The sequence below is a fragment of the Hippoglossus hippoglossus genome, chromosome 6 (genome assembly GCF_009819705.1).
Source record: "Hippoglossus hippoglossus isolate fHipHip1 chromosome 6, fHipHip1.pri, whole genome shotgun sequence".
Classification (NCBI taxonomy): Eukaryota; Metazoa; Chordata; class Actinopteri; order Pleuronectiformes; family Pleuronectidae; genus Hippoglossus; species Hippoglossus hippoglossus.
The window spans coordinates 16,052,017-16,069,471 of record NC_047156.1 but is presented as its reverse complement, the minus strand read 5'-3'; the positions used below and the strand labels follow the sequence as shown (position 1 = coordinate 16,069,471).

General features: G+C 43.6%; 2 protein-coding genes across 3 annotated transcripts; one reads left to right on the top strand and one right to left on the bottom strand.

The window, feature by feature from the left end:
- Positions 1-691: 691 nt before the first annotated feature.
- On the bottom strand, positions 692-14,153 carry duox (dual oxidase). Its single transcript, XM_034589229.1, is given in 34 exon segments — positions 692-717; positions 720-813; positions 907-1,035; positions 1,455-1,610; positions 1,725-1,883; positions 1,976-2,208; positions 2,346-2,499; positions 2,600-2,727; positions 2,819-2,868; positions 2,967-3,066; positions 3,578-3,808; positions 3,904-4,082; positions 4,371-4,412; positions 5,342-5,411; positions 5,505-5,680; positions 5,778-5,871; positions 6,636-6,861; positions 7,106-7,291; positions 7,600-7,802; positions 8,427-8,540; positions 8,649-8,786; positions 8,875-8,993; positions 9,160-9,335; positions 9,430-9,602; positions 9,713-9,815; positions 9,965-10,055; positions 10,201-10,297; positions 10,857-10,920; positions 11,350-11,516; positions 12,640-12,841; positions 12,988-13,175; positions 13,606-13,770; positions 13,884-13,967; positions 14,066-14,153. Coding segments are annotated over 34 exon segments (4,584 nt in total). The 5' UTR covers positions 14,133-14,153.
- On the top strand, positions 14,089-17,174 carry duox2 (dual oxidase 2). Of its 2 annotated transcripts, XM_034589238.1 has the most exons (9): positions 14,089-14,210; positions 14,618-14,755; positions 15,033-15,291; positions 15,451-15,508; positions 15,603-15,737; positions 15,894-16,101; positions 16,187-16,401; positions 16,498-16,688; positions 17,107-17,174. In XM_034589238.1, the coding sequence occupies exons 2-9, from the start codon at positions 14,682-14,684 to the stop codon at positions 17,116-17,118; spliced, it is 1,152 nt and encodes a 383-aa protein (XP_034445129.1). In that variant the 5' UTR covers positions 14,089-14,210; positions 14,618-14,681; the 3' UTR covers positions 17,119-17,174. The 2 variants fall into 2 exon arrangements, with proteins under 2 accessions (XP_034445129.1, XP_034445130.1); XM_034589239.1 differs by lacking the exon at positions 14,089-14,210 and having other exon boundaries at positions 14,621-14,755; positions 15,119-15,291.
- Positions 17,175-17,455: the final 281 nt, after the last annotated feature.

The window sequence follows — 17,455 nt, the reverse complement described above, 5'->3', positions numbered from 1 at the left end:
TTCTCTTCTTATTTGTCCTCTGGATGGACGAGTGTCTGGCTCATCACTCAACCAACAAATCAAATTTATTTTTTAGGTTAATTCAAGTGTAATTGTCGTCCAAAAGCTTGAGGCATCAGCAGGAGCCAACAGCTGAATTTAGTCACCTCCCAGTGCACAAAACCCCACAGATCCTTGCATAATCTAAAATTCGACAAGAATTCTACGAGAGGACTTAACATTGAAAGTTAGTGTTACGTCTGTGAGATGAGTGTGACACTGTGTTTCTGGTTTGGGACAGCGATTAATATGACACTGTTACAACTATATTTGTGAAATATTTATTTGTTCACAGTATATGTAAGACAAAAGACATTCTTACACAAAATATTCATAAATTATGATCTCAAAAGCATAAAACTATATTTTGCAAAACTTCCTACTCCATTTCTGGGTCAAACAGAACTTAAAACACATGATGCTAGATGATTATGAAGATTTGACATAAATTATTAACACAATCCTGTAATTTCTGCAATATTATACGGAATAAAATTGCCCTGATTAAAATTAATTAAACAATAATAGTCATGATTAGAGAATAAGGTGTAAAAAAGAAGACACTTGTGTTATTTCTCATTAAAAGCTGCAGCTACTTGTATTGTAAAAGTGGCTAATTGTTGTGATGAGCAGTCCAGGGCTGAGGACAACGTTAGAAGTTCTCATAGTGATGCATGAATGGGTCTGATCCCTCTTGTTCATCTGCTGACAAGCTTTCTCCACGTTCTTGGTCAGGCCAGGTGGTCCACAGCTGAATACACCGATTTTACCCACCTATAGAAAATAATGACAACTTAAACATTTAGATAATTCATTGGGTACAGGCTGGTGCACTGAGGTAGATAAAGACGGATGAAGCGGGCTGACCTCGGGGTGAACTTCCTGCAGCGAGCTGAAAAAGGACACGAAGGGTGGACGTCCGAAGTGTGTGACAGATCTCAGGCCAGTGAAGAGACTGCGGCTCCACACCTTCTGAAAGTGCCGCTCACACACATACTGTCCACACAATGGTGAGGAATTCATTAGTAGTAAAGTCAAGTGTGTGCAAAGAGCAAGTTGTGATTTTATGGGGTGTCTTGTGTGGGACTATTTCTTGGGGAGGAGCAGTGACTTCTTGGCGGCCTATCATCACCATTAAATTGCCAAAGATGGAATGAGACTTTTTGTCCAGACTAAACAATATGAGATAAGACATGGTATACAGGGTTCAAGTAAACAGCGGCTGGCTGTAGCTTTACACTTGACAAACATTTAATTCTTCGCAAGAAAACCTTTAACCATATTTTCAAAAATACCCAACTATTACTTTAATAATAATGACAGTATTAAAATGAATGTTTGTCAAATATTCAACAGCATTTCAGTCCAATTTCTGTTGTTTTGTGATACTTTGAAAAGGCGGCAGCAGATCTCACCAGCATGGTGGTGCGGAGGTCGAACTTCTCGGCCACCTGAGTGATGTACGTGTGGACTGACACCAGCTCCTGGGTGTCCATCTCCTCCACCTCCCTGATGATTTCTGACACCCACTCAAACTGATGCTGTGTTCGTGTCACCCAGATGAAGTACACCTTCACACAATCACTGACTGTTAGCAAGAGTTTTCATAAAGATTTTACAAATACAGGATGCTACTAAGTTGGAATTCCACATTTATATGACCGTATGTTCATGTTGAGCTGCACCTTTTTACACTGAATCTTGGACTTGATGGAAGACTTGAACACCAGGTCTTTGAGGATGGAGGCGAATGGAGTGACTCCGATTCCTCCTCCCACCAGAACCGACACCTCAAAGTCAACCCACTCCTGATGGCCCTCACCAAACGGGCCGTCCAAGTACAGCTGGGTAGTGAATGAAAGATGAATATAAATGTAATGCGGAGACAAAGGATGGAGAAGAAACTGTTCACACCCACAAAACAACAGTGACCTGCCTTTGGATAGGCTCCGAGCTCGATCAGGCTTTCTTCGGTGTAGAGCTCTCGGAGCTGGCTGGTCCAGGGCCCCACGGCTCGGATGTGCAGGCTCAGGGTCTCTTCGTGAGGGGCTGACGTCAGCGTGAATGGGTGGTACTCATCTGTGCCCAGCATCAGGCACGCTATGCGCACCCACTGGCCTGAACGGTAAACAAAGCCCTGTGGTCGCTTGAACTCCAGATGTGTCACACCTACAGGTAGGACAACCAAGGGAGGTGTGAACTCGAATGCACACACGCATTACGTGAGCTAAGTGAGGATGATTAAAAGGGACTAAAACCAAGGAAAGACTGAGAATAGTGAGACATTTTAAAGATAACAGTGTAACCTGAGGGCAACAGCTCCGCACTGACCACCGGGATCTCCACCTTTTTCCTGCTCAGGCTGATGAGTTTGTCCAGCAGGAAGAGGAGTGCTGGAGGGATCAGATAAATGTGGAAACGGGGCTCCTGGAGGAGGGCGAAGCTGCCGTGAATCACTGTCTGTTGGATGAAAACAAAGCCAGCATCACAATACCGCAATACCTGTGAAGTCCTTTCTGTCGTGAGAGCCAACTGTGGCAGAGAGCAGAAAACTACTTACTAGAACATACACGACAACATAGAGGTAGTGTGTGATCCAAAATCCACGAAAACTGATGCGACGGAAATAGCGTGAGGCAAAAACGTACATAAATGAAAACGTAAACAGAAGCAAGACGCCTGTCATTCCTAGGAAAAGGACAGAGTACAAACAGGATTATACAGTATTAGAAACAGCTCATGTAGTGTGTAACTGCTGCAGGTCAGTTTCTTATCGTACCTGGAACAGTCTGAAAGAACCACCACGACCACTTGAGAGGAAGTTCAGACCTAAAATATAAACCGAATGTTAATTAACCAGATGCCACATTGAATTGCTCTGCAACAAAGTGTAGAAATATCTGATGATCAGATGTTTCAAACGTTACCCATTGTTCGAAAAGACTTTGGGGAACAGACAAGACAGGATGCTGAGGTCACTGATGGAGAAGATGTAGATGTTGACCACGTGGCCCAAAGTATGAACAACTACAGCGGGAACAGAAATAAGAATAAATAATAAATCAAATGGACTGGTGAAGACATAAAAATGTAATGCCCTGTCGTGGAATTCTATCATGAGATTTGAAATAATGAGTTTCTCAGACCGGAGTTGTCTTAAGAGGTTTAATTATTAGCTCTGCAGAGGGTTACACAGCCAGCAACATTGCTCAGAGTGCAACCACGAGAAGTTAAAAAGGAAGGTTTTTTATACAATGTTATTAACAGGAATAAAAAAACAGAAAGCAGACAGGAAACATCTGCTGTCTGGCATCACTGCTACAGAAAGAGGAATCAAACCCAGCACACAGTTGCACAGATAAAGGTCAACAGGAGCGTGGAACTTTGAGGTTGCATCAGCTAAGTGCACAGAAAACAGTCACAACAGTGGTAAGACGTTCTTCACAGTAGTAAGACATTGATCAGTGGAATTTTTCCATTACAGACCCATCACAAATTGCTATTATTATTGTGACGCTCTACCCTTCTGTGTGCCAACCTGAAAGGATGATGGCGGTCATCGCCATGAAGCGATGGAAGTCGATGGCGGCGTCAAAGGGGATGTAGCGGTTGAGGAAGGTCTCCCTGCACAGTGTGATGAGGTTACGACACACGGTGAGGAGTATGTAGGGGAACAGGAAGGAGATGGCGGCTGCTGAGCCCCGGGACACGACGATGCCCACCATGGACGTCTCTGGGATGCCTGTTGACTCAGCCTGCAAACCATAGTCTGGACACAGTATTTGTAATGAGGTCAGACCAAAAAGTATGACACTAGTGGGTAATGAAGGACCATCACACGTCGTGACGAAGTACAACACTCACAGTAACATCTTTCAAGTGTCACACCAGCCACGATGCCGTATACGACGATGAAGCAGACGATATGACGGCGATAATTCTCGACGAAACGTTTGAAGTGCTGGATCTTCTGCTGCACTGGGTTCCTTATGTACTGCTCACGCTTTGGCTTCACGTAGACATTCGGAGTCTTGACGCCTAACCTGAAAATATGGAAATTCGCTCAACTTTATTCAGTGAAAAATCTTATGTCATGTCTGTCACTTAGAAGTATTTGACCATACTACAGAGGCTGTATTGACACAGGAAGGTGTTTGAACTATGTGAGAGCAAATACATGACAACAATCACATCTACTAATCAGATATTAGGCCATTCCAGGTAACGATATGATAAGATTCAACGGTATTGGTTCATTAGAAGTTGTGCAACATTTCATCTTTCTCAATATTCTTCGCTCGTTTGCAAGAAAAGTGAAACAAGAAACGTACTTTTTGCGCCTACGTATCTCTGGTCCATCTGTGTTGCTGTAGCTGCAAACGAGAGGTGAACAAATATAATCGCATTATGAGGTTGGAAACAAATATGACATGAAAGTTAATGAAAAGTTACATCCATCCATCATTATCTATACCACCTACCAGTCAAGGCTCAACCTGGACTGGTCGCCAGTTCTGACATACAGAGACCAGGTCTGACGTGCAGAAACCAGGTCTGGCCTGACAGGGATTCAACCCGGCAACCTTATTATTGTGAGGTTTACCCACTTTACCACTTGAAAAGGTACAAGTACAAGGGACAGTAAGTCATAAGGTTTTAGTTGACAGTGGTATGCAACAGTTGCAATCAGGATCGTTCATCATCTGACTTTTCCTGAATTACTTTTGGATGTTCCCCCTGTTCCTGTACCTGCTGGGCCTGGGGCTTCCGGTTTCCTTCATCTCCCGCCAACTCATTCAGTCCCTTGCATTTCACTCATCAATCAACTACCCCCTGCTGCAGTATGAAAGGACCAGCTTGGACACCGCTCTGCCAAATCATTGGATACCCTGTGGCTTTAGCGCCTCAGCCAACTCTTGTCAGAATTTGACCTTTTGGAGAGCTTTTTTGTATTTCTGCGCCTGGAACACTAACTCTAAGTTTCTCTGCCCAGTATCACCTGCAAAAACTCTGAAAGCCTGCCATGATCAGCCAGCCTCTCATCCATATTAACCCCCCTTGCCTCAAACATTCTCTGAATCAAAGACAGGGCTCAGTCGGACCTGGAACCCCCCCTGGTTTACTACTAAAGCCTTTGTTAGAGACAGTATTGCCATATTTTGGTTTGTACATTCATCTCTGGACTTTAATAATGCCTCTATCTCTATGTTCCACCTTAAGAGCCGGAAAATATGCTAAAACCTGAACAGTTACATTAGTGATCTGGATGACAAATTACAGCCTGCGTGACCCGTTCTCTTACCTGTTTGCTGGACAGATAAAGGACACCCTCTGGTCTCGACTCAGCCGCTTCTTCCCCTGTTTCTCCATCCCTACACACACAGCAGATAATTCATCAGACAAGGTCACAGATATGAGGATATAAAAAGATCTTCTTCTTCTTCTTCAACAAAACTTTCTCAGACCTTTGACGTTGAGCTGAGCAAACTGCAGCTCCTTCTCGTGGTCCCGCAGGAGGAAGTGGAAATCCTCCCATGAGATTTTCTCCTTGTTGTCGAAGCACGCAGCCTCCATCATGGCCTTGATGCCGTCCTCTGCCTGGATCTTTGACAGGGTGCTGTTGGAGATTTCGATGAAAGACCTGGAGCACATCAGAGGGGTGAAAGCAGCCGATCACACAACATCAAAAACAACACAATAGACTTGGTTTCCGGCATTAAAAAAACTGTCTATCAGACCTGAGCATCCTGGCAAATTCTTCTTTTGACAAGAAACCAGTTCCACCAATGTCGTTCATGGAGAACATCAGTTTGGATTTTTCCTCAGGAGAACCTGGATAAAGCCACATGTCATTAATGGCAAATATTGTGTATTGGTATTTTTTATTACATATCAGGCATCAGCCATTTGTGTTGTTCACTGTTTAGTTCTACCTGTACGAATCTAAGCAATATTAGTCTATGAAACTGAAGTGAAATGGAAATTTCTCTGCTTATGGAATTTATTGATTTACTTCTGTAGTGGAGGTGTTCTGTAAGTGAATTATGTCCGCCAAGGAGGTGATGTTTTCATCTGCAATTGTTTGTTTGTTTGCACAATTATGAAAAAACTACTCCACCGAAATTTTGTGGAGGGGAAATAACCCAAGGAAGAACAAATTCAAATGTGGATTGATTGATTGATTATTGACGGATCTTGATGAAAAAATCTGACATGTTTAGGGGACTGATATCAGTTAGTGTGTGTAATTTGGAGCAAATCCAAATCAAATCTAATAGATCTAGTGATTTAAATGTGGTTTCATAAGGGGACTGTTGGGCCTTGGCAGAGGTAAACACTCCACTGAGCTGGATAGTCACAATTGAGGGAGCTGCAAACCAACTAACAGTTTAATATGATGTTTTAAATTCTGTTAAGAGGCTTTTACTCCCTATTCACAAATGAACTCCTTCCATCTCCCTGAAACCAAAATCCTCTAACCTACCATTGTTAGAATCTTTAGATTTTCATGTTATACAGTACGTGGTGACTGTGTGATCGGAGGCCTCACACTGGAGACCCAAAAAGATAGAATATTTTGTCGTCAGAGGTTTTACCTTTCATAAAGATAACCATCACATCAAGAAACTCTTGGAATGAGAGGTAACCGTTTCCATCTTTATCAGCGAGCGTGAACATGGAGTCCACAAATAAAGAGTCGGGCTTGAGTCCCAGTGCATCAGCAAACTCTGAGGCCGTGAGCTCGCACTGGAGAACCTCCCTGGCTTTCTCATGGGAAACGCCGCTCAGGTCACCAGCGTCACACTTCTCTATTTCCAGGACCTGCGCACAAGAGGGACAGTGTCATTATATGTCACCAGATTGGCATTAGTAATATCGCTGACGGCAGCTGAGGTTATCGTCAGAGGTGAGGTCATCATCGAGACCAACGATTAGTTCTCTTGGCTGGAAGTTGGACATTATTTGACCTCAAACAGTGGTCTGACGACATTTCGTGGTGGATCTTAAAGCTGCTGCCGCTGTAACAGAGCAGAGGATGAGGTAAACACCCAGAGGCTGACGGTACCTTAGAGAATGCATGTCGAATGAAGGTTTCCACAATCTGAGCCCTTTTCTCTTTGGTTAAAGCTTCCTTCAGCAGCTCCTTCTCTCTCGTCTCCCTCACTCTAATTTCCTGCCCGACGTCTGAAACCTCAGCGCGCAGATGCTTGACAAACGCTGTGCGCTTACTTTCGTCATCAAAAAACAGCACCTGTGTGTGCAAACAGAGGACATCAGAGAGATAACAGAGGTGTAAGCGAATGTGCATCTGCAGAATCATGTTTGTAACAATGACTTGATGAGGTGAAAAACGAGCGGGTTCAACTTGAGTGTGAAACTGAGAATGCAGAAGTTGCTAAAAGTGCAAACAACCCTAAATGTGAAGACAGAATTTCGCTGTGAGCGCTTGCAAAAGATGCAGCCACAGCAACATTATTTTTGTTGTAACTCTAATTAGACTTCGACTGCATTTTTAGATTAAACTCTGCAACCATCCCCTCCACATTTCCAGCCGCTCACCAGGTCATACTCTTTGGCTACTTTGAGCAGCAGGGCTTTGCAGTGACGGTCGTTGGAGAGTCGGACATCCAGGTAATCCTGGTTGCCCAGGTTGAGGCAGCGCAGAGCAGGTCCAGATCTGTCGAAGACCTGCAGCCTCCTCTCCTCATCGACCTCCACGCTGACTGGATGCAAAGGTTTTTTACGGCCCTGCCACTCGAACGCTGCGACAAATAGAAACAGAGTTAGAAAAGGTGGCATGTGGGTGTAAAATAACAGCCGATACTGACACTACAGACAGCAGCAAAGACATGTTGGTTTCACTGTGTTGTGAATGACTCATTATGAGTTGAATTTAGTATCACTAGTGTTTATAAAGAGTCTATAAAAACTATCAAATGAGTGTTGTGACTGAAGCATAAAATGTTTTGCACTTGTCTGAATTTGTATGTGACGTACCTTATAATAATAATAATAATAATAACAAATTGATTCAATAATTACTGGGCTAAGATCAGAGAATACAAATTTAAATAAAAACTTAAAATACAGAATTAAAACAATAACAACTAGAATGGCATTTAGAGAGAAAAAAGTGTGGGGGGGGGAATGAAAAATAATTAAATAAGACGTGTAGGTGATAGACATGTACTAGGGTTAATAAAATGCTTGTGTTGTTTAAAGAAGTGATTTGTGGTTACTGAACACCAGTGTAGCAGTAAATCAAAGCTGCTGATACTCAGCCGACATTTAATAATAACTGACACAGAGTCAGTTGTAAGATCTGATACATCTGATGTATGATAGATTGATGTTATGTCTTTAACATTAGACACAATGATTCCCACCAGAGATTCCCACGGCCAGCTCCTCTGTTTTGGCGCCAGCTTTCCTTCCTCTCTGGAACTTCCTGTACCTGTACTTGCGGAGATACGCCACCATGCAGGCCACAAGAAAACTCACTGTGAAGGTAAAAAAAGGTATAATCCACACATGATCACACTGCTGATGAGTGATATCAGTGTTATTAACAGTGCAATGAGAGGCAGATTTGTAACAATGATACTGACCGACAGGAAAGAGGAAGAGTACTATGATAAATATGCCAAAGCCAGCTTTGCTCCCATCAAAATAATGAAGTTTGGTAGCATTGCTGCAGGGATAGAGCATCGACGCATTCAGCTGTGTGGGCTGAGGACAAGGGTCACCTAAGGCAAGAGGGAGACTGTTATTTTTTAGTAATTCAGTAAGTGTAATATTTATTTATTTGTGTAATACACATGCTGTATGTTTTACCATCCCTCCAGAAGAACACATTAGCTTGTACATCAGCAGCCTCTGCAGTGGTGACCGCTGTAAGGACGTCATGAAACGTCACGTTGCGGATTGCCTGCATTTCCCCATCTGTAAACAAACTGGAAAACTCCAAGTCAGTAAAAAGCTGTGGAGGACTAACTCACCCGCAGGGATGGAATAAAACAGTAAAGTCAGATCAGTCAGACTTCTGTAGCATCGAGACTACATTACAGTTATTTATACTGTTCAAAGTGTAAGTTCAAAGTGCTTCAGAGGGGATCTTACCCATTCTGTTTGTTCTCGAACCAGAAGCGATCTCCATTTCTGATTCGTTCAAACTGGTCCAAGATTATCGCAGAGAAAACTGGCCCTGGACCGTCGAGGGACTCCAGCAGTCCTCCGGGGAAAAGCTCCAGTTTAGAGATGTCTTTGTGATACAGTTCTGCAACATCATGGAGCAGCTGTACACAACACAGTTTAATTCTCTGTTAAACTTTTTCATATAGCTCATGTTTGATCTTTTTTTGGGGGGATGGTTTAACGATTTTTTCTTGCCTGTGGGTTGGTGCTGTTCAGTTTAGGATTTATCTCCTCAAATGTTTTGACAGGAGGCAGATCCAGGGCCTCTCTGAGCTCGGTGTAACTCCGCAGGCCGAAGTCTCTTCCTCTCTGGATGGTCATGGCCACCAGATCAGTCCGGGTGAACCTTAGAGGTCCGTACATGTAGTCTATCGAGGTATAAATAAGATGACAGCAGTGGATATTCAGTTTTAACTTAAATAAATATCAATATCAATATGTGAAGTGATGCAGGCGGCGAATAAGACAGGTTAATAACCTCTCAGATCCTCCACAACAATATTATCTTCTCTCTCTCCAATCTGGGAGGCCATGCCCATGAGGAGCTCGTCTACATCCTGGCTTGTATTCACATTGGGTCTCTGCAAACAAAAAGAAACCATCATACAAAAGGGTGACGGAGAAAAAGGTTTGTGGTGATAAACACAAAAAGTGTTTAAATGGGCACAGACGAAAAGCTAATTCTCCTTTGCACTCTTATGAAAAGTGCACAAGTATGATTGTTACATACCTGTCGTTTCCAAAAGCTGTTACAAAGACGCACTGCTGGCGATGAGCTCCCATCTATGTTGAGGATCTGCCGAAAATGGCAGGTTCGGTTTCTGTTGGAAAAAAAGGGGGGGATCGTGCAATAGATTGCATTTCTTAAAGACAACACACAGTGTTCACATTCACAGCAGTGCATAGACTAAAGTGAGCTCTTATTTTCCACAGTGTCTGCCAAGGGGAGATAAAAAGACTCACTACCTCATGTAAACACCAGGTGGGGCCATAGTGATGCCAAATCTTATGGCAGCAGCCTGGAACTCTGGAGAGATTCCTGGATCAACAAACTTCTGGTAACCTGTGCACGCACAAATCAGCTCATGATACAAAACAACACAATGAGAGTGACACAAAAAGTGAACTACAAGAATCCCTGTGCATGTAAAACCTCCTCCGGTGCATCGTCTCCATCCAAATGTTCAACAGAGACAGTATACAATTTTTTGGGGGATATTCTATTCTATATTTATTTTATTCGATATTTTTCTGCTTGTGTAATATTCTGAGCATTGCTAGAAGAGAGCCTGTGACCCAAGCATTTCATTGCCAGCGACTGCTAAATGTAATTGTTGTGCATATGACACTAAACTCTTGAATCTTGAATCTTGAATCTATATGTACAAAAAAATGAAGAGTGGCTGAGGTGATGGGCTCATCTGACCAGTGTCCCTTTAACTTTCTTCGGCCGCGGGTGCTTATTCAGCAGAAGAAAGGAGGCTCAGGGTGATGCTTTGCTGACGGAGCGCATATTTGTCAAACACCAGCGACGATAGCACAACTCACTCTGGCTTGTGGTCAGCGGTGCATTACCCGTTTACCCTCCACTTGTACGCACACGCACTGTGGCTCATTCTTACCTGGGTAAGGAGGGAGCTTTTTGTCTCTGAGAAATCCAGGCAGCCATTCGTAGAGAGCGATATTCTGTTTGCAAAAATAAAAATGTGTAGAAGTTGTTATTTGAATCCACAGCACAGGTTGAACCCTTTCATAAAGGGATACACTCCTGATGATGATATCCTGCAATCTGAGTTAGGTTATGTATTTTCTTCATTTATAAATTGTGATTTTATAACTTTAGCTTTTCACTTTTTGATTTGATGTAATGTCAAAAAGTTTATATGACTATTCTTCTCAGTAGAAGTAAACTGTGTGTAATGTTGTTCAGGCTCTTGCTCTTGCAGAGTCTGAACCAGTCAGAGATGATGCATTCATCCTCCCACTAAAACCATCAATTTCACCCACAAAATCTCGACCACCTGGCGTTGATGCAACCTCCGTTTTTTTCCCCAGAGTGCACGGTAAATCAGCACCTGCGTAGCGAGGAGATTACAAGGAGACTTTTCCCAGTACCTGGAACGTGGCCACAACGGTCTTCCTGGCGTTTTGAAACAGCTTTTCGTCTGACCACTCAGGGTGTTCCTCATGCAGTTCGGAGGCTACATAATTGTGGTAGCGAAACCAGATAATCCCCTCTGCTGCAGTGAACATGTTCTCATTGGCCCAGGCGTTGCCCAACTCTAGACGAAGAAGAAGACAGCATCGGTCAGAGGGAATTCTAGAACACTATAGCTACACCAAAATAAGCAGAGAATAGGTTGTGTAGATAATGTTTTTCATATAGAAAACTGTCCCAAAATCCCTGGGTGTTCTGCTCCTTACCAGTAGAACACCACACTCTCATTGGATTGATTGGTGATGATCTCTCACCACTAATGGAATGATAATCTGACTGTTTGTTTTCAAGGACGTGACAACAGAGCGGTGACAACAGGAGAAGATCCTCCGCCTCCGCCCCACATAATAACTACACACCTTTAACAACACAAGCAACAAAACACTGGTTTCATGACACCTGTGTGGCATCTTCTGTGCTCTCTTCGCTATAGAGACAGGGATTTACTGCGGTGAGTGTGACAATCCATTTACACAATAATTAAAGAGTCATTACACACGTCAGGCCGGGGCCTCTCTTGACTCAACCTGCAACCGTGCACACAGGCGAATAATATTTGCATGAAATATTTTTTGCTGCTGTTTTTTTCAGCAGCTTGCCGCATCGATTGGGAGGGAATTTCCACGGAAATACAGGACGGAAATACAGAACAGATATAAGGTCAAGTTCAACCAAACAAACAATGTGACACATTTAAGTTTAGAGATTTGGAGATCAGTTATTTGCTTTAACAATTAGTTTGTGATGTGCAAAATGGCTAAAAGGTTGCATAAGTGTCAAACACCAGTCTCCATTATTTTTCACTGAAAATCCCAGTTTTAATGCTAAGAAAACCCTCAGAGTGGAGCTGTGGATTATTGTGTCATTCTACCTGGAAAGAGACATTGCTGTAGTTGAGTTTTGGGGCTTTAAAGGCCGTTCATTTAATACCATTGTGCACCAGTGCTTTAGATTGAGTTCCAGCCAAGATTTCTGTTGTGTTCTGCACTACGGGTAAGAAAGAAAAACTCTATGTTTGATCGTGTGAACTGTTTCTTGAACCAATGAAATACAATAGGCTTCAGTTTATAGGATTCTGCTGTAACAACCAGCTCATATTTATAAAACGCTTCTGGACAGACATCTCAGTGGATGATAAAATTAACTCTTTGGTGCAGGTCAGAGGTTGAAAGTACGACGTGTCTCACCATAAAGTCCATGGGCTCCACGTTCTCCTGTGGAGGGGTCAGCAGCGCTCCACATGAGGTTGCGTCCGCCTCCATTTTTTGGCATGTTCCACTCAGAGCCTGAAGTCAAGAGCCCTCCTGTGAAGCGTCTCAGAGAGTCAGACCAGGAGGTGGAGGGGCCGTAGATGGAGCTGCCATCTATCCACGCTGTCACCATGTTCACCTGCATGTGTGGAATTTCTTTTTCTCACATTATTGCATTTTGGGAAAGGGACACACTGTTCACATTCCCTGATTGCTTCTGGAGGCTGCAGTTCCCATGAACAAAGATGATGTTACTTCATATTGATAAGAGTCAGTGATCAGCACCTGTGTGCGAGGGTTACTGGGACTCTGTCCAGACTCTTTGTCCCACGGTCCTCGCTGGAAGGGCAGCAGGACTTTTCCTGTGGCGGCGGGGTCGAACACCGGGTCACCTTTTGGGACGGGGATGTTCATGAACTCAGGTGGACACCCAGGAGGTCTTAAGTCAAAAATCTCAAAGGTGACATGATACCCTGAAATATTCAAGAAAAGGACATCAAAATGCAATTAGCAATTAAATTAACATATTGTCAGGGGCACTGGAGTAAACATTCAATTATAGTGTTGATATCAACATAGCCATCCAAGTAGCCTGTAACTTTTTCGTAGTTTGTATAGTGTGATTACTTCCTGCTGTAAATTTCCAAGTTTGGAATCAATGTCTATCTATTTAGCTAGCTAGCTAGCTAGATAGCTTGATTTTGCATTTTTGAAATCTATTTATATGTAAGTTTGCATAACTCATGTCACACCACTGTTGCACCTGCAGTGTATTGTGGGTAGAGAACAGGAGCTAGCTGGTAGATAACTCATGATGGAACAGTGCCTTTGGCTTCTATCCCAATTTTGCGCACTCACAGTAATAGTTTAAGAGCAAAATCCAACAGATTGCAGCATATTTACCAAAGAAGAGGGAGAGCACGGTCTGGTTGCGTGCTGAGGGCGCACCGGAGGGGCCCTGTGCCAGCAGGCTGCTCAGTCTGCGGGGGTTTGGCACCAGCGGCTCCTGCACCGGCTGGTAGACCCCGTCCCAGTAATGCGCGGGCACGAGACGCACAAGGTGAGAACCTGAGCGGGCACGAAGACAGCGGTGACCACTGTGTGTAATACTACAACTTCTACTGTCACTACTATTACTATTAGTACTCTTTCTTTTACTGCTGTGCGCTCTGGTAACTCACCGACAGCTCCGCGCCTTGGAGACCCCAGACTGTTGTACCAGCCGTCAAAGCGAGGAACCTCCCAGCTTTCCTCTCCGCCTGAGTCTGATCAACACATGGCGAGTTTGTTTTAACACTTTTTTTTCTACTTCATCTGAGTTCAGCAAAGTGATTTTTATAAAGTGTAGTCTCCGTCTACTCACGTTCACTGACGAGGAGCACCAAGCCAACCACTGCGCACACACTCCAAACCTGTTTACGCACATCCATTGATGCGAGAGATGGTCCTGAGATCAGACTCCTGACAAGAGCAGAGAAGAGCGTCTGAGACCTGGAGACAGGGTGAAGGTAACTAACGTTTACTGCTCTATTACTGTTATACATTTACAAGTTATATAAAGAATTTAGTTGGTTATAAAGTTGGTTTGGCAGAAATTAGAATAAAAGTTACCCTTCGTTTGTTTGAATAAACATTTAAAGCACTTTGACACTACTCCTTTCTAACTGTAAACTCTAAACACTCAAATACAATGCTCCTGTTATCACCTAATATCTGATATGGGAAGATGAAATAGTTGAGTCTTACCTCCTGTAGAGGTTGAATGCAGTAGGTGCAGGAGCACAGGTGCAGGTGAGGGGTTATGGTGCAATACTAAAGCCACACATGTGTTGCACAGCTTATCACAAACTGCATGTGACCTGTGCCAAACGAGTGGGAATGGTCAACATCTGCCGATCACACCTCTTTCCCGCAGCATTCCGCTGAATGCATCCTCCTCCTAGGTGACACAAAGGAGACGGGTGGTATAAAAGAAGTGTATGTTCCCCTCAGCGTTCACACTTCACTTCTCCGCCTCTTCCTCCTCTTCACTCCTCGTCATTTCAACTCTCAGGTAAGGAAAATATTTTTGGGGTTTTCTCCGTTCCACCGATTGGCTTTATTACAATCTGAGAACCTTTCCTATTTATTTAGGTTCAAATGTAAAGAGCTCTGACACTGGTCAGATGTACAGAATTGTATTTGTGCATCATACTTATGCACATTTTCCTTGACAGTAAAGATGCCAAACAGTGCAGATGAAAGTTGAATGCCACTGACATGCTTCCACTTCGTCATGTCCAATGTTCCACGGTGATAATGACGCGCCCCATCCTTTATCTGCCGTAAAGAAACAGGAGCCGCTATCTGCGCATCTGGAGGAAACTGAGAACGCCGCCTCCAACACTGTCTCCTCTGTCACAACGTCCACTCTCAGCTGTGTCTGCGAGATCAGGAGCTAAGATGACTTTCTACGATGACATTTACCCATTCTACCCTCTACAAAGGACTTCCTTCATCTTCAGCGGCCGCTTGTTCACCATTATCCTGGTGTTCCTTGTGCTCGCAGTGAGTCTTCTCCTCATTCTGCCAGGGATACGAGGGAAGTCGGTGAGTGCGAGCCATCAGGTCAACTATTACTCATATCACAAAACCTCAGAGATGCTGTCGGCCCTCTGTGCTTGTGAGGATGATTTACCTTGATTGTTTCCACCTTTTTTATCCTATGCACCGAAATAACATCCATTCTCTTATTTCACTTCCAATCAGAGGCTGTTCTGGATGTTTAGAATAATCATCAGCTTGTTCATAGGTGCAGTGATAGTGGGTGAGTTTTGTGTTCTTATCATCATAGTTGAATACATCAGAGATTTTCTGTTTCCTGGCGTCATGATTAACCTTAATGATCTTTTCCTCCAAAGCTCTGAACTTTACTAACGACTGGGCCGAGGCCAGGATGACCACGACTGCCACTTACAAGTCTTTCAGCAACGCCGTGGTCAACGCTGAGATCGGCCTGCACGTCGGACTGTACGGCATCAACGTCACGCTGAAGGGTGAGTCACTGTCGCTGCGGTTGTGTGCAGATGTAACGTAGGATAAATTCACATACTGGCAGCTGTAATGGTCCAAAGAGTTAGACGTTTTAAGCTGGGGTTTTAGGTGCATTTGTCTTAGTGCACGTGCGTGAGTTTGCATTTCTTTTCTCTCAGGCAATCCTGTTGTGCAGTTCAACGAGACCATCGACTACAATGAGATGTTCAGCTGGCACGACACCATGGAGGAAGAGTACGAGGAAGCACTGGAGAAAGGTTTACCCAATCCCATCCTGTATATCGCTGAGAAATTCACCCTCGGCAGCCCGTGTGGACTCATCTTCCAGTACAGATACTCTGGACGATACGCCTCCGCGACCCTCTGGTAACCACACGTCACCCACAGTATGATGTTAATCAGTTGAATTCAGCAGATAGCAGGAAACAAAAATGGCTGCCCACCTTCACAGGACTGCGTTTTGCTGCTGGATGCTTGCCAATATCCTGTTCTCCATGCCGGTCATCCAGTACGCTGGCTACATGATGATGGCGACGGCCGCCTTCATCTTCTTCTCCATGGCCTCCTTCTCCACCATCATGAATGCGCCACAGTGTGTTTTCTCCATAGGAACCGACTCCTTCGAAACAGAGTACAGCCACTCGTTCTGGCTGGCTCTGGCCACAGGTACACATACATGGCTGCAGATGTTTTGTCCTTACAGTATAAACCTACAGATCCGGCTGGAAGGTGGTGATTTCTATTAACTGAGGTGATTTCCAGGTGTCCTGTGCACCATCATTGGGATCCTGGTGGTGGTGATGGACTTCATGATACCAGAGAAGATGAAGGAGGCTTTCAGTGGCGGCATTGACAGTGATGAAGATGAGGATGTTACTGAAGGGGAAGGATACCTGAATTCAGTTTTTCTTGAAGGAGTGACAATTTTACCATTGACATCAAAAGTCACCATGGTAAGTTGGTAGAATAACAAAGAATTAAGAGGGTAATACCTCCGCTTGATACATAACTACCACCCTTGTAAATATTAGCTGCTTGTAAATGGAGTAATCATTTAATTACAAGCAGCAAAAGATTCTTATTCATTGTCCTCTTATTTTGGATATCTGAAAAATGTGACCAAGTCAATATGATAGGATTGCAAAATTGTTAAATCACTTTAATTGAATGGGCTCCTCCCTGAGCCATACAACATCCTTACATCAAGTTTTGTGGTAATCCTGCTAAATAACAGACAAACAAAACCTCCTGGGTGGAGGTAATGAATCACAGGCATTATGGTGAAATGTTTCCGTCTATAAACCAGTTTTAAATCCATTGTACCTTCCTTTGCTGCTCTTTGACTACAATCCTTTTATTCCTGTGTTTCAGGTTCATATATGAAGCCGTCCATGTTTCCCTCTGGGGAAGTTCTCCAGCCACTACTTGAAGATGTGTTTGTTTTAAATACCTAAGTGAGAATGTAAGTGTTATGTTTGAAGTGAAGAATTGTGAAGTTCATTGTCATGTTACAGTAGTTGTAAATAATTATTAACTTGTATGGGATCCATACAATGTGTATATACATTTATATGGGCATTATGGATTATGTCACTGTTTAACTCATTGAATCTGTATGAAAATGGACAATCATGTCGGCACAGTAATGATCATGGAGTGGAGCCACCGTATCTGGGTCCCGCCAATAATTATGCTCTCAACCAATCATGAGTCAGTCTCA

Coding starts and splice junctions, on each gene's coding strand:
- duox2 (XM_034589238.1), top strand. CDS start 14,682: ATGTTCCCCTCAGCGTTCACACTTCACTTCTCCGCCTCTTCCTCCTCT. Junction 15,509..15,602: donor CATAGGTGCAGTGATAGTGG/GTGAGTTTTGTG, acceptor TTTCCTCCAAAG/CTCTGAACTTTACTAACGAC. Junction 16,402..16,497: donor CTGGCTGGCTCTGGCCACAG/GTACACATACAT, acceptor GGTGATTTCCAG/GTGTCCTGTGCACCATCATT.